The following is a 17,271-nucleotide window of genomic DNA, read 5'->3' as shown; positions in this document are numbered from 1 at the left end:
GCGCTATATAAATGCAGTCCATTTACCAGTGTGGACCCATGGGACCTCTCTCTGACATTGCTACCAGAAGCAGATGACTCACTTGCAGACGGTCACCGAGTTGAGTTGAGGGATGTCTGGAAGTCTGGATGTTTGGTTGGTGGTTCTGTGGATGGGGTGTTTGGGTGGGGGGTATAGGGTGTGGGTGGCTGTATTGCATCCAGAGTCATGGGGCCTCTCTGTCAGGGCTACTGGCTTTGTCAGAGACAAGCCAGCAGTAGTGTGCGGGAATGGGTGTTAGTGTGTGTGTGTGTGTGTGTGTGAGAGAGAGAGAGAGAGAGAGAGAGAGAGAGAGAGAGAGAGAGAGAGAGAGAGAGAGAGAGAGAGAGAGAGAGAGAGAGAGAGAGAGAGTGTGAGAGAGAAACACAGTTTGTAGGAATGAAAGCTAGAGAGAGTGGGGTGTTTGGGTGTGTTAGTGTTTGGATAAGTGGGTGTTGAGTTAGAGAGTGCATCCAAAGTGAAGGGGTCACAGCTTCACAGGCTCCCCAGCCCCTCATCAGTGCTACCAACTCTGGCACACAAGAAGCAGCGACAGTGTCAATAGCCTCACTTGCAGGGCAGTCATGGGGCAGTCATGGGCAAGCGGTTGGGGTGTCAGACTTGTAGCCCAAAGGTTGCCGGTTCGACTCCCAACCCAAATGTACGTACGTACTGTATATTCATTTGGGTTGGTGAGTGAGTGAGTGCATAACTCACTCAGTGGACTGACTAAATGGGGGGGGTGCAAGTGACTTGAGTTCATAACAGCATCCTCACTGCAGACCAAGGACCAAGACCATGGACCGAGTTGAGTGGTTAAATATAGGGGTGATGGAGTAAGTAACTGTCCCCTTACTTGCAGACATTGCCCTTGTTGTTGGTGACAGGTGTGTGTGTGTGCATAGGTGTGTGAGGGGGTGGCAATGGGGGCTTGGATCAGTGCTTTGTAGTAGTGTCAATGGTCAGTGCCTTGGTCACTTGCAGAAGCTTAAAGGGCAACTCCTGCCAATTTCAATGTGCTGTTGTATTGCTCACGCTACCCTTGACTTGTCAGTACCCGGTGACGCCGCATTTTTTGGCTCAGCCCTTTCCGAGATATGAGCCATTCTAATGGGGGCAACTTTTGTTTACATTTCAAAAAAAACATTTGTATTTATTCCCAAAAACATCCAAAAGGTTATGGAATATCAGCAGACAGTTAGCAAACAGTGATACCTTTTGGGAAAATATTTGGAGTAGGCCTATGCTCATTTTTTAAAAAATGTAAACAAAAGTTGCCCCCATTAGAATAGCTCATATCTCGGAAATGGCTGGGCCGAAAACTGCGGCGTCACCGGATACTGACAAGTCAAGGGTAGCGTGAGCAATACAACAGCACATTGAAATTGGCAGGAGTTGCCCTTTAAATGTCGGGGCGAGTTCCCTACGGTGGCCATCATGGCACAAAATAGACCATGGGCGACTCCGGCAACAGATAAGTAATTGACTTTGTCTTGAGTTGCTGACAGACAGAAGAGACAAAGTGGTTTGGGCGGCTAGAGGCTCAAATGAGTTACTTGAGCGACAGTGTTTGTAGTTGGGCTTCAGCGAATATTATGCAAATGAGCTATGATGCTGTTCGGCGACAGCCACCACAGCCAATTGGAATGGCGGAATGATTGCATTCTGCTTTTAACGGGCGTACTCTGGCACGTCTGTCGCTCGTCATATCGCTCTTGCTACACTGTCCGCGATTCTCGGTCGCTTAATCTTGCCACCACCGCCGTTGCGTACGCCCGCCCGGTCACTTGCAGACGTTGACCCAGTCGGTGACGCGGCACTCCTCGCACAGCACGTAGCAGCACCAGTGGAAGCGGCAGTTGCAGCGCTCGCTGCGCGTCTGCTTGAGGATGTTGTGGCCACGACCGCAGCACAGCGAGTCGCAGCTGTCCATGCCCGCGCTGCTCTTGTTGCACAGGCGGCCCTGCGTGCCCGCCGAGTCCACCGACGCGTCCGGCTCGCAGAAGTCCGGTGACTTCTCGAAGTAGACCAGCTCGCGCGAGAGCGTCGAGCGCCGCCGCCCGCTGCTCTGGGTCGACCCGGCACCGCCATTGCTGTTGTGGTGGTGGTGGTGGTGGTGGTTGTGGTTGCTGGACCTAGACCTGGAGCCGCCATTGCTGGACCTGGAGCCGCCATTGCTGGACCTGGAGCCGCCATTGCCACCTCCACCGCCACCGCCATTACCACCCACCACACGAGGGTTGAAGACGCCGCTGTTCTTGTTCTGGGAGTTGATGAAGATGGCCGACAGGAACTTGTCGCGCAGCAGCGAGCCCACCAACCGGAACTCGGGTGACACGTACCAGCACGTCTTGAACTGGCAGCTGCCCGACGTGCCGTGACACTTGCACTTCCTCCTCATGTTGTCGCTCACTACCTGTGCAGAGACAGAGGAGAAGATGGATTAGGCTGGTGCTTAGAATAAAACAGTAACCCTTTATATGACGCCGGTGTCATATGTATGTCATTACAGTGTCATAACAGGGCCATGGTAAAGTTCTGCACATGTCATAAGCATTATGTCCATGTCATAAACATTTTATGACTGTTGACCTTAAGCACTTGCACTTCCTCCTCATGGTCTCGCTCAGTACCTGTGCAGAGACGGAGACGGAGAATATGGTGGATTAGCCTGGTGCTTAAAATTAACCCATTTTAGCCTGATGAGTCGTATATGTTGTTTGACCTTTGCTGCCTGGAGCGACATATACGCTGTATTCAGGCTCTAGAGAGTTTAGGTTTTTTTTAAATATAAATGTGGGTATGCTACAACTGGATGAACACATTCTAATGCAAGATGAGGGTCTTAGGGTTTTAAATGCAACTTATTTCATATTTTAATGTGCATCAGAGGCTAATTTAGGTTTTTATAGGCTGAGGTCAACTTTCCCAACAAGGGCTTAGGCATTCAGCAGGCGTCTTTTGCAGGTGCTTTAGGCATCAATGGGTTAAACTGCTTTGACTAACTTGTTCAGGATGAATAAGAATCTGCACAGACATGCTGTAGATGTATCTGTCTGTCTGTCTATCTGTGTTCAACATCCCAGCTGACCGGGCAGCAAAATGGTTCAGAGGAGATCTGACATTGCAAGCACTGGAGAGATTTCAAATTTGTCGCCTTTTACATGTTCTCTGTTTTGATCCTAACTCCTGGCTGCTCGCTTCATCACAACCCACCTCCCACCACCTCCCCAGCTCGTCGTGTATGACATGGCATGGGCATGGGCATGGCTACTCCTTATCATGCTGCCTGCTCTGTTCATGGGGAGTTGTTTGCTCTCCTATTAAAAACTTGGGTGAGTGTTTCCTACACTGCTGCTGTCCGCTGAATCTCTGCTTTCCTTGGTGCTCCTCTGAACAGAGCCATACCGCCAAATCTAATTCATAACTATTCAATAAAGAATTGCATTGCAGAATTTCTTGTCTTGTGTTTCTTGACTGTAATGGACCTGACATAAATGTTATTTCTTTGGAAACCTTTTGTTTTCCAACTGTCTCAGGCTACATCTACATTAGTCGCTTGTCAACCTTTTGGAACTCAACTGATTTCTTTAACACACGTACACACACACTTGTGTGCATGCGTGCACATAGGCCTACACACACATACACACATACACACACACACATACACTCATACTCATACACGCTCACACACACACACAGACTCTCACACACACAAATACACACTCTTTCTTTCTCTCTCTCTCTCTCTCTCTCTCTCTCTCTCTCTCTCTCTCTCTCTCTCTCTCTCTCTCTCTCTCTCTCCTTATCTATCTCTTTTCACATGCTTCTTGCCCTTGCACTCCGTACTCAATCATGGTTCCAGAGCCCGAAAAATGATGGACAAGTGTGGAAGCGAAACAGGAACATGAAACTTGTCTATTCTGGGAAGTACTATACAGAAGCATTGTTTGTGCTCAAACTGTGTTGAAAACTGCAATGATGGGTCTGAAAGGTTCATCTCCAATGGCTGCACTATGTGCTTCCAACCAATTTCTATTAACCCCTTAGCGCAGAGCCTATGCTATAACCTTATTGTCAGCAAAATTATAATGGCTATGTCTTAATCTGTTATTTATTGCTCTGTACTGTCATAGCAATGTTGTTATGATGTAGTTGAGTATTTTCAAAAAAATTGTGAACAGGCCCGCCGGTGGCCCCATCTGCAGTAAGAGGCTACGACATGGACCACTGACCTATAATAATACATGTCATCGACATGGACTAATGTGGAATATACCCTGAGAAAAAACATTCATCTGAGCCCATAAATAAAGCAATTAACATACATTACCCCTCCCATAATAATGTAATTAATGTAAAAGGTGAATTTTACATTAATGACATTAATTTGTCATTGGTAGGGGCAGCCATGGCCTAAAGGTTAGGTGGTCTTAAGATCAGAGGGTAGCAGGTTCGAATCCCACCCTTGAGCAAGGCACCTAACCCCATATTTCTCCAGGCACTGTAACTGCTAGTAACCAATACTCTGTAAACTCTACTGCTTTGGGCAAAAGCATCAGCATGTCATGAAATGCAATGTAGTGCCCCCCAGCTATTTTCTGTGGGTGGATATCAACTCTTGATCGGGAGTTACTTGTATCCCCCTATCCCATTAGGACACAGCGTTATGAATTTGCTGTTACCAGAATGGCATAGTGCATCTCTAAGGCCCTGTGTTATGTCCCAGTATTGTAGTACAATGGTAGTTATCTTTTTAATGACCATTACAGCGAGCCACTGGAGGTCCGTCGTGCATTAAGGAGCTGTAGGACCCAGAGTGCTTTTGGGTTTACATGACCTTTCTCTCTGTATGTTAGCACCCACCTGTCGTCCGACGCGGCTGTTGTGTATGCGCATGCGTGCGTGGATGTCCCGCGGCGAGCCCCTCATGTCCAGCCAGTCGCGGGAGAAGCGCATGCCGAACCGGGCGTCGTGGCTGCAGCCGCCCCACTCCCACGTGTCCTGTAGGGTCGCCACCTCCTCCGGAAGCTGCTTCAGCAGGGCGGACGGGTGCGACGACACTCCTCCACCCCCAACCCCGACCCCTGAGGGAGGGTGCAGGCCCCCCCCAAACGTGCCCCCAACGTCCGCCGGCCCGAATCCGGGCGGGAGTCGCGTGCCACCGCCACCTCCTCCTCCTCCCCCTCCACCGACCCCCTTCCCGCCACCCATGCCACCCATGCCTCCCATCCCCCCGAACCCCTCCACACCGGCCCCCCTCTGCAGGGTCTGCAGCTGCAGCTGTGTGAGCTTGAGCCGGATCTTGTCGTCGTCCAGGCGCCGCTTGGCCTCGCAGCCGCAGCCCCTCAGCTTCCCCATGCTGCAGGCCGACGCTACAGAGTGGGCCACGCCTGCGGCCAGCAGAGACAAGGTGAACGCACTCTCACGGAAACCTGTCCAGAGAACACAGAATATATTAGAACAGTGATTTTGAACAGTGATTTTCACTGGTGGGCCCTGAAGGTATATCAAGTGGGCCTTGAAATAATATTCTAAAAATTATAATCACATTTTGGTGTGTGTTGCTGCTGATTTATGTGAGTTTTATTCGTAATCGGGTCAGAGGTGGGCCCCGAACATTTGTGACAATTTCGAGTGGGCCCCAAGTTGGAAAAGGTTGGGAACCACTTTATTAGAATAATGATAATTAATACAAGTGACAAGGTGAACACACTCTCACGGAAACCTGTCGAGAGAACACAGAATATATTCATTAGAACAATGATAATTAATACAAGAGACAAGGTGAACGCACTCTCACAGAAACCTCTGGAGAGAACACAGGATATTAATTAGAATTATTTAAATTGATTTGAATCACACACACACACACACACACACACACACACACACACACACACACACACACACACACACACACACACACACACACACACATACAGACACACACGCACACACACACACACACACACACACACACACACACACACACACACACACACACACACACACACAGTTATACAGTTTATGCCTGGGGAGTAGCAGGGGAATGCCCTCATGGGATCCTAAGAGAATGCTGATGTTAAGCAGTGAGCACACGCACACACACACACACACAAATACACACACAAATACACACACAAATACACACACACACACACACACACACACACACACACACACACACACACACACACACACACACACACACACACACACACACACACACACACACAAAGCAGACACATACACATATGCACATGCCATTTTACGATGCTCATGCACACACAGACACACACAGTACACACACAGTACATTCACATGCCAGAATACAGACACACAGACTACCACCTACACACACACACACCTACACACACACAGTCAACCACGTTCACATACTGTACACTCAGGGCCACTCACTGACCAAGACATCTGAAAAGGCCCCAAACCCAATACATCCAATTCTGGGCCCACACACATACACACACAAATGTATGCACACATGCAGCCAATCAGACAGTCACATACAGACAGATATACAAACATAAATAATAACTTATGACTCCACAGGCATGACAGCACTGTAGGGAATCTTGGCGTACTGTATGCACTAATCTGTGTGTGTGTGTGATTTCTCCGTCTCACACATCGTTAGTCAGTCAGTCAGTCTCATCTCTTTTTTTCCATCCCAATGTGTTAAATACAGTCAGGCAGCCATAGAGGAAAACACTGCCCTGTGACTGCTAAGCCATTGCGCAAAAACAAACTACAAACTCATCCAACCATGCCTCTCCCATTACATGGCTGCCAAATGTTAGCTGCATAAACTATTGATAAGTGGAAAAACTGTGTTGAGAGGTGGAAAACGACTTCTCCAAATTTGACAGATTCGTAAAAACTGAGGAAAATGTCTAAAAGTTCTCCAAGATGCCCCAGTCAAACATGCTGTTGTGTGGCGACACTTTTGGGGTAATTTTTTGGTCAAAACACAGATATCACTCAATTAATATCCAATACACTTACAAGTAAGACCACTTATTCTGTTTCTGCTGATATCACCACATCACAATGTTTAGTGCTCCAGCTCCTCATGCTCTGTCCTAACTGTAGGAACAGACTGCGTGTGGTGAAAGCCTGGAGAGCAGCGGAAGTAATTGACTTTATATGGAAGAGCAATCGGCAGAAGCGGCAAAAGCGTGTCTTGTGCTGAGGGCTTCAAAGGCGTCAAAAGAGAAGCTGAACTTCAGAGAAAAATGTGTAACAAGCTATGTTGCGGTCTGGTGGCAGCAGCCAATGGCATATCTACTTTTTTTCTAAACACGAGCTTCGGTTGGTCGTTCTCCCTGATTGAACATTAAAGGTTGAATCTTTCAACGCGTTCGCTGTCCCTGGTCTGTGCAGTCCAAGTGGGATTCTGCAGCTTTATAGCGCATTCAACCTCCACCTCTACTCTTCACATATGCCTTAAAGCAGGGGTGGGGAGCCTATGTTTGGAGGGCCGTTTGCGGCCCTTGAGGCCGTTTTATCCGGCCCCCGATATAGTTTTAATGTTATGCAGCCTCACATGAAATATGACATATTTAGTAAAGGAAACTTGGAAAATACATTTGCAATACAATTAAGTTATATCCATGGGACCTAGAGAAGGTGGGTTCTGTTTTAAAGCTAGCTGCCTTCAATAAAGGCCTAAAGGGCAGGAAGAAATCCTGGTTTGTGTTTCGAATACGGCCCTCGAAGGACTTTTACGGCCCTTGGATGAATTTGAAGTGGCCCCTCGAATGAAAAAGGTTCCCCACCCCTGCCTTAAAGCCATCTCTACTCACCCCTGTTGAGTATGTTGCTGTGTAGGGGGTGTCTGCCATGAGTCTCCAGCGAGAAACAATCCCAGCGCTGGTCCAGCAGCTACTGTAACTCAACCAGCTTCTGGCTCTGGCTTACTCTACTGCTACTCATCCCTGTTGACTATAGTGCTGCCATGCATCTCCTCTCCAGGAGCGTACCTATGTTCCCCGAGTCCTATGTTCCCCGAGTCCTATGTTCCCCAAATCCTATGTTCCCCAAGTCCTATGTTCCCCGGGTCCTATGTTCCCCGAGTCCTATGTTTCCCGGGTCCTATGTTCCCTGGGTCCTATGTTCCCCGCTTTGTATCTGACAAGGGGATAAGGCTCAGGATGCTTGCGCATGCATATTTCTTGCATGAATGGTTGCCATGTGTATTTCATGTCAAGTTTGCGCACAGTGGCAGCCTAACCCTAACCCTAACCCTAACAACAACCCGCGCTCACCATGCGGCAGCCGTCTACTTGGAAGCAGCGGGGAGCATACTATACTACAACCACCCACGTTTATGTCCTAACCACATTATGCACCATGTCCCTGCGCATACTCTACTTCTACTCATCCCTTGAGTATGGTGTTGTGCAGTGAGAGGCTGCATTCCATCTCCAGCGATAAGCATAGCAGTGATGAGACATTCCATCACAGGTCCCATATCTGCTACATCAGTGGTTCCCAACCTATGGGTCGGGACCCAAATCTATGGGTCGCCAAAGATCCACAGTGAGTCGCGAAGCCCTCTTGATTTTAAGGGGTTTAATTTTAATACCATATACAGCCCACATTGAATAAATGACAAAGCATTTAAACTAATATATGCATAGAAGCAACAACATGTAAGTAATACATTACACAGTTATTCTATATTTGACTGAAGACAAATTGAGGAATAAAGTGATAACTAATGAGTTTTCGCAGGAAACAGAGTATCGTGTGACTCCCTCTTTTGCGGGCGCACGCACGATTGGGTCACTACTGTACTACATCACTACTCACCATGTCTCTGGCCCTACTATTACAGTATGCATCGTGCCCCTGCACATACTCTACATCAGTGGTTCTCAACTGGAACAGTCTTGGGACCCACCATTTTCCACTCTCATTTGGTCGCGACCCAATTTTTTTAGCGTTCAAGTCTATTGAATTTCAATGCAATTCTCAAAATGTAACCAAGACTCGAATGACTGGTTGCACGCTATCTATCTCACATAAACATTCAGATTGTATCTATGACAACAGATGACACGGAGTTCACTAGCCTATCAAAATAAAAGTTGTAAATTGTTGCAGGAAAAGTTGGATTTTTTTTTTAGAATTACGTTTTTTTTACGCCAAGGCTCCGCGACCCACCCATGACCCTTCCGCGACCCACTTTTGGGTCGCGACCCACCAGTTGAGAAACACTGCTCTACATCTACTCATCCCCGTCAAGTATGGTGCTGTGTAGCGAGCAGCTGCCAACAGCAATTCCACTGCTGGTCTAACTGGTTTAAACTATCCACCATGATCCTGCAATGGAGTGAATGTACTGACACATTTATGTTTTTATGGTGAGATCAAAGACAAATGTCATGCTTGCATGACAATAAAGTCTATTCTATTCTATTCTATTCTATTCTATTCTATTCTATTCTATTCTATTCTATCCTGACCTTACTCCACCTCCACTCTCCATGGTTGCCCTTATTATACTTCTACTTGTTTATCGCTTACTCAGTGGTGTAGTCTACTCAGTGGTGTAGTCTACTCAGTGGTGTAATCTACTTTTTTAAGTGGGTATACTGAAATCCCAGAAATTTAGTAGTGGGTATACTCTGTATACCCGCGTTCTACGTAGACTACACCGCTGCGCTTACTACAACTCCAGTATAACCATACAATAAGTCTTCTCACCCCTGTTGAGTATGGCTCTGTGTAGTGGGTACTTTCTGTGCGTCTCCAGCTATGAGCAGTGTCAGCGCTCATCCAGTGGCGTAATCTACTTTTTTATGGTGGGTATACTGTATATTTGAGCATTTTTTGAAGTGGGTATACTGTATATATTTGTGCTATTCAAAACAATGGATCGATCAATTTTAAGTGGGTATACTGAAATTCTTGAAATTTAGAAGTGGGTATACTCTGTATACCCGCGTTCTACTGTACATAGACTACACCACTGCATAGCTACTACACCAAAGATTCTCTATTCTGCATTAAGAACGTCTCTGACTCATCAGCTACTCACCATGCTTACTCAGGCTCTACTCATCACAGGTGCCCTCGCTCCACAGGTGCCTCACTCACCCCTGTTGTGTGTAGTCACCGCGCCCCTTTCTTTACTCTGTTTAGTACTCACCCCTGTTGTGTGTACTGTAGTCACCGCGCCCCTTTCTTTACTCTGTTTAGTACTCACCCCTGTTGTGTGTAGTCACCGCGCCCCTTTCTTTACTCTGTTTAGCACTCACTCCTGTTGAGTGTAGTCACCGCGCCCCTTTCTTTACTCTGTTTAGCACTCACCCCTGTTGTGTGTGTGTAGTGACCGCGCCCCTTTCTTTACTCTGTTTAGTACTCACCCCTGTTGTGTGTAGTCACCGCGCCCCTTTCTTTACTCTGTTTAGTACTCACCCCTGTTGTGTGTACTGTAGTCACCGCGCCCCTTTCTTTACTCTGTTTAGTACTCACCCCTGTTGTGTGTAGTCACCGCGCCCCTTTCTTTACTCTGTTTAGTACTCACCCCTGTTGTGTGTAGTCACCGCGCCCCTTTCTTTACTCTGTTTAGTACTCACCCCTGTTGTGTGTACTGTAGTCACCGCGCCCCTTTCTTTACTCTGTTTAGTACTCACCCCTGTTGTGTGTAGTCACCGCGCCCCTTTCTTTACTCTGTTTAGCACTCACTCCTGTTGAGTATATGGCGCTGTCTAGTGGGTGTTTTCCATGCATCTTCCGCTATGAGCAGTTCCAGCTCGGTGTATTCACTTTTGTGATATGTATAATAGAGTTGCACTACGCTATTTAAGCCAGATGCAGACTCAAAATGTAAAAGTTCAATGCAAAGAAAGCTTGAAACGCACACTGATGACCTCCCTTTTCATCCCTTTTCATTCCGTTTCATTTCGAGACGATTCGAGCCAACACAGCCTCTTCTCTACCAGATTTTCATCTAGGGTGTACTCACTTTTGTGAGTACATGTTCAAACATTAATGGCTGTATTTTGTTTTTTTCTGAGTGAACAAGAAATTTAAGCGGTTAAATAAGTTGTTAAAAGGTCACTAATCATTGTGTCAAAGTGAAATTTCTTTAATGCTTTCCTATGAAAAGATATACTCAAAAATCTGCAAAAACTGTGAGGGTGTATTCACTTTTGTGATATACTGTACGTCTACTCACCCCTGTTGAGTACAGCACTGTGTAGTGGGTGGTCTCCAGTGTCCATGAGCAATACCAGCACTCATCCCATAGCTACTACACTCATCAGCTTACTCTAGCTCTACTCTCCATAGGTGCCTTATAATCACCCCTTACTACAACACAAGTATAACGCGACTATCTGTCTACTCACCCCTGTTGAGTATGGCGCTGTGTAGTGGGTGTTTCCCGTGCGTCTCTAGTGACGAGCAGTTCCACCGCTGGTCCCTGAGCTGGTGTTGACACTCGTGCAGGGCCACCTGTATGCCCTGCAGAGCCGAGGCCGTGACGTCAGGGCTGCGCATGCACAGGCGCATCTGCCTCTTGCTCAGGCCGGCCAGCCGCAGGCACACCGCGTTGGGGGTGAGAACCGGCTCTCCTGCCCCCTTCAGGCCCAGGATGTCATTACACAGGACCCTATGAGAGGCAGATGGAGAGGGAGAGGGAGGGTTATTGCACTGGTGGACCCTATGAGAGGCAGATGGAGAGGGAGAGGGAGGGTTATTGCATTGGGCCCTATGAGAGGCAGAGGAGCGGGAGAGTGAGGGTGAGTGTTTTTTAAAAAATATTATTATTTTATTTTTTGTGGGGCATTTTTGGCCTTTATAACGATAGTGCAGTGAAGAGTTAGACAGGAAGTGAGTGGGGAGAGAGAGACGGGGAAGGCTCGGCAAGGGAGCCGGAATCGAACCCGTGTCAGCCGCCTACAAGATGAGTGCCCTACCGTTAGCGCCACGGTAGGGCCATGAGGGTGAGAGTTATTGTATTGGACCTTATGGGATGGCTAGAGAGTTGGACTGTAGATCACAGGGTTGCAGGTTCAAACCCAACCCATAACAATCCCTTCCTTCCTCCTGGGCTGAAGTGAACCTTGAGCAACGTGCTTGATCTTTCTTCCTCCTGGGCTGAAGTGAACCTTGAGCAACGTGCTTGAGCTTTCTTCCTCCTAGGCTGAAGTGAACCTTGAGCAACGTGCTTGAGCTTTCTTCCTCCTAGGCTGAAGTGAACCTTGAGCAACGTGCTTGAGCTTTCTTCCTCCTAGGCTGAAGTGAACCTTAAGGTCATAGACATGCACAGATAGACACGTGGTGTTGCTTGGGCAACACCAAGTTGCCTTTAACGGACAAAAGTGTCCTATTGAAAGTTCGTTTTTTATTTTTATTTTAAATTATTTTATTCCTTAAATGTAGGTTTAACGCTGTAGTCGATGTTCCCATCATCATTTAGACATAATTGTCAATTAAAATCGCGTGATAATAATGCCCCAAAATGCGGTTCTATCCTTCCAGAGGAGAGGGAGACAGGGGGGCTGGATTCAGTAGCCAGGCCGTGCCCTCCTAGTGACGCAACAATAAGCAAATAAGCAATATGAGCAAAACAATATCGTTTATGAGCTCCCAAAAAAGCTTTGTCGGGAAGCGTGCAACCATTAGGAAACCAAGGGAGGCAGGTCGACCATGCCGTTTGGGAAATGTTAATTGTTATGCTCTTGGTCAGACCAAGTCTCGAAGAGATTTGAAAGTCGCTGATAATCAGGCTAGGGATTCAGTGGGTTCATCACAGGATCGTTTGGGTAGCTGTTTTATTTTCATTTGTAGAGGTTTAAAGTGTGTAGTTGTATATCAAACCTTTGTGCTGACTTGTTGATTGTAGGGATCAATACTCCCCTGTGTGTTGTGCGTCATGTGCTAAGTCACTGTGATTGGGTATGGACTGAAGACCCTTAACACCACAAATCAAGTCTCAAGTGTCGAAATGTTTATGCATACATATGGGTGTTCTTTTCTTACAAGTCTATGTGTGTGTGTGTGTCTGTGTGTGTGTGTGTGTGTGTGTGTGTGTGTGTGTGTGTGTGTGTGTGTGTGTGTGTGTGTGTGTGAGAGAGAGAGAGAGAGAGAGAGAGAGAGAGAGAGAGAGAGAGAGAGAGAGAGAGAGAGAGAGAGAGAGAGAGAGAGAGAGAGAGAGAGAGAGAGAGAGAGAGCAAGAGCAAGAGCGAGACGAAGAGGGATATTGTACTTTGTTATGTCTGATAAAGGGCATGCCTCTAAATTAAAACGTCCCGATTAAACATACCTTAATTTCCTTTGAGATCAATAGTATCTCTGCTCTAAACACTTTCAATGGGAACACATGCTGGCGTTCTGGACTTTGTGTCTCCGTCCGTGTCTGTGTTTGAAGGCAGGCTACAAGTGTTGTCCCGCAGGGCGCAGGCCAGTCGATTGGGGACATGCCAAGGCTGTCTGGGACTGGTTTTCCATCCAGTGCAGAGAATGTTTTGTTGTTCTATTGTTTTCAATTTTTTGTGCCGTGTTGTGTTTGCTGTTTATGATCTTAATTGTTTACAGGGATGCGCTGATATGTCTCTAATTGAACGCTGAAAGGGCCAACATGTGCAACAGCCAGAATCAAAGTGGTGCTGGGGGCAGTGTGATGGTGTGTGTGTGTGTGTGTGTGTGTGTGTGTGTGTGTGTGTGTGTGTGTGTGTGTGTGTGTGTGTGTGTGTGTGTGTGTGTGTGTGTGTGTGTGTGTGTGATGGTGCTAGGAAGGGGGGGTTGTAGTTCTCAGAAAGTGTTCACAGAACATCACATGTTTGTCGCAACCTTGTTAATTATGTCCTCTGTTATCATTAATAAAATAATACACCACAATCTGTAAATCTATGCAGCTGAAATCTACACACTGAAAAACAGGCAGCATGCATCCAGGGAAAGAGAGATGTTATGCGCAATATTGTCATTGCACGACGTCGCGCATTTCAATAAATAATTGCTTAAAATTTGCAAAATGACAGTCATGTCAAAAACTCATAATGCCCTGCCAAAAGTCTTGCTTCATTTTATGCTTGTGAGGAACAGTGACTGATGTGTTCTCACAGCACTGTGTCGGGGCGGGGGGAAAAAAGAAAAAGGAAAGAAAAAAAAAACTTGGAAAACAAATGCCTTGGAGGATTTTTATGCATGTGCCTACAGTTGTCATGGGAGATGACATGAGCCAATAAGGGCCATCGCCAGCATCACAATTACTAGCAATAACTTTAGTGTCCCTTTTTTATATATATATCAGCAAAACCTTGGACACCGCACAGGGGACACCACCCTGCCGGAGACAGTGGAAACAATGCCCTCGGGGAGTCCAAATCTCTGCTTCTCATCATCGCCCTGGCAATGGAATTTGTTAGTTTTGCAGTTGAACAATAATCTCACAATTGTTGAGTAGTGCGGGGCTCTAGATTACTGTGTAATAGGGTTAGGAGCACCAGACATTGTTGAAGTTTATCATCTTTAGGTCCACCAATAGTTTTTAGGGAGGGGAGCCGGGGGATTGGTGGTGGGGGGGACAGACCGGCATGCACTTAATCATCATCCCCCCCCCCCACACACACACACACACACACACACACACACACCAATACATTCAGAGCTGGTGATGGTTTTCATTAAGTGTGTGTGTGTGTGTGTGTGTGTGTGTGTGTGTGTGTGTGTGTGTGTGTGTGTGTGTGTGTGTGTGTGTGTGTGTGTGTGTGTGTGTGTGTGTGTGTGTGTGTGTGTGTGTGTGTGTGTGTGTGTGTGATGGCGAAGAGACAGAAACAGATGAATTGAGAGAAAGAGACAGACAGAGAGACAGAGACAGAGAATAAATCTACCATGAGAGCTTTGTAAATTTCACATCATAATGATAATCATAACATCTTAATGAATTAAAGGGGAAAAAACTAGCATTCAAGTACTTGAAGACCATGAAAAAACGTAAGAGTGCTACTATAAGAAATTGTTAGCAGTGGCTGTGCGCTCTGGTCCATTTTATTTATTCACCTGGGGATGGATTGACGACATGAAACGCATGAAATGAAAAAGAATGACCATTCGTTAGCTTGTAAATACAATATATGCTTCATATCATACTCTTCCATCCTAGAAATTATAAACCGCCCTTTCTGTGTAACGAACAAGGAGACAGGGCACCATATGGATAAAAGCCTACTTACGTGAAGGCAGGTGACAGAAATGCGGCAGCAAAAATCAGGATGCGTTCCAGACGGCGTCTATGTGGCAAATCCATGGCGATAAACACTTGTTTGAGCGTGACATTAAAACACCGGAGTGATAATCGATATTTACGATGAATTAAGGAGGGCAGAACATCTATGGTCGTTTTCGGAGCGCGCGGAGAGTGAAGTTGGAGCGGGCAGGGGAAGGCTGGGACGAGCGCATGACAGACTGAGAAGGAGGGGGATAAAACGAGGGAGGGGAAATACCGCCTCGAGCGGTTGTTTTCAAACTAATGAGAGTGCATCCATCAATTACGCGATGCTAAGGCCAATCAACAGATAAAAAACCCAATATCACACTTGTGAGGGTATTATTTACCTTCAGCGTAAACTGAATGAACATGTCAGGTCGAAAGCGTTTTCTCACATCAGCTGTGGTGAGCAGGCTAGCCTTCCTAAGTCTCTTTTTGTCCCCGTGACAGTAAAACCCCCATGTTCGATTGTAAGCATGTTTTCATGTTTTCTTCTCCCTTAAACAACAGGGAGCCGGCAGAAGGCAGGCGTGCTGCTCCTTTTGGGGCGCGCGAGAACAATATCTCCCACCCACACCATAGCGACCGACCGTGCCTAACTTCATTTGGAGGCTACAGGTAGGGCAGTTGGGTTTGTGGGATTGTTTCAGAAGAAAAAGATTTTTTCAATAATAAAGGATCTGTTGATTCTGGTTTATTAATGGTTCGACCGACGCTTGTTTAATAAAGTCTGCTCTCTGATTTATGGAGTGGCTTTAACAACGGTTTCCCGTCTCCCTTGTAATTCTTCTTTTACATATCACCCTACCAATGACAAACTGCTCAGTGAACAGGTCTAATCAAGTGCAACATCCAATGATATCAAACACATTTATAATCAGTGTTTCCAACAACATGCAAATTACGTTTCAATTTACACGAAGGGAATTTTAGCAGGGACTTTCCCAATTTGACTCAGTCATTTTACGCATGGATTATTGTGCTTCGCCCAGAACAACCTAAGAGATGCGACAACATCTGAGGATGGCATCTGCACCGGTGAATCGTCGCTATCCATCCAGACAGGTGCTGATCAGGCAAGTTAGACCTGCTGATCCCTATAAAACAATATGCACTCTCCACAGTGACAACCCCTCAACACATATGCTTATAAATGTATCCATATTTCGCTTGGGGTTTTAATGCGCCTTTTCTGTGCGTCATTTGACCGATTTGACATACAATTAAGTTAAAACGCCCCCTATAACTGCTCGCATGAGATAGCCTACCGACACGCAATTCCTCATTTAATCTCCCCATTCCCTTCTCTTAGATGTGGCCATGAAAAGTGCATTAGCATTTTGCCTTGGCGTGTATATCTAAGTGGCTTAAAAAGTGATTTGAAGTTGATTTGTATATAAAAGGCATCTCTTTAACCGGATTGCCTCTCTAATCTGCTCCGCGTCGCTCGGCTGCCTCAGGAAACCCGTTTTAAGCACCCTCAAGAGCGACGGGGTAAAGCGTAGGATAGCAGTCATTAAAGGCCTCTAACAAAGGAGCACTTCCTTTAGCCGTTTGCCTTAAACCTTCTAAAAACCCCAATACGCGTAAACCCGCTTGTGTTCTCCCTCTCTCTCTCTCTCTCTCTCTCTCTCTCTCTCACACACACGCAGAGAGAGAGAGAGAGAGAGAGAGAGAGAGAGAGAGAGAGAGAGAGAGAGAGAGAGAGAGAGAGAGAGAGAGAGAGAGAGAGAGAGAGAGAGAGAGAGTGAGCTAAGCAGCATAATTCCTGGGATGGCATATGCCTGATGAGGGTTCAAGAGGCAGCGGCAGACTGACGTTGGGCAGCTACACCCTATTAGACTATGTGGAAAACCACCTCACACAATGTAAACACAGAACTATTTCCCAGCCTTGAACTGGCATGCCAGGACGCCACAGACAGATTCTGAGAGTGATCGAGATGCCTTTTGATAAAGATTTCAGATGGCTGTTTCGTGATCTGGCTCGTGCCATTGCAGTCG

At 46.7% G+C, this 17,271-nt stretch overlaps 1 protein-coding gene across 1 annotated transcript; it reads right to left on the bottom strand.

Annotated features, from left to right (window-relative positions):
- Positions 1–1,433: 1,433 nt before the first annotated feature.
- Positions 1,434–15,539, bottom strand: wnt10b (wingless-type MMTV integration site family, member 10b). The gene is made up of 5 exons (XM_063209627.1): positions 15,234–15,539; positions 11,403–11,665; positions 5,274–5,456; positions 4,888–5,087; positions 1,434–2,434 (listed from the first exon to the last, which is right to left on the bottom strand). Exons 1-5 carry the CDS (start codon positions 15,305–15,307, stop codon positions 1,802–1,804), a joined length of 1,353 nt encoding a protein of 450 aa, XP_063065697.1. The 5' UTR covers positions 15,308–15,539; the 3' UTR covers positions 1,434–1,801.
- Positions 15,540–17,271: the final 1,732 nt, after the last annotated feature.

The sequence above is a fragment of the Engraulis encrasicolus genome, chromosome 10 (assembly GCF_034702125.1).
Source record: "Engraulis encrasicolus isolate BLACKSEA-1 chromosome 10, IST_EnEncr_1.0, whole genome shotgun sequence".
Classification (NCBI taxonomy): Eukaryota; Metazoa; Chordata; class Actinopteri; order Clupeiformes; family Engraulidae; genus Engraulis; species Engraulis encrasicolus.
This window is presented reverse-complemented; position numbering and strand designations above follow the sequence as displayed.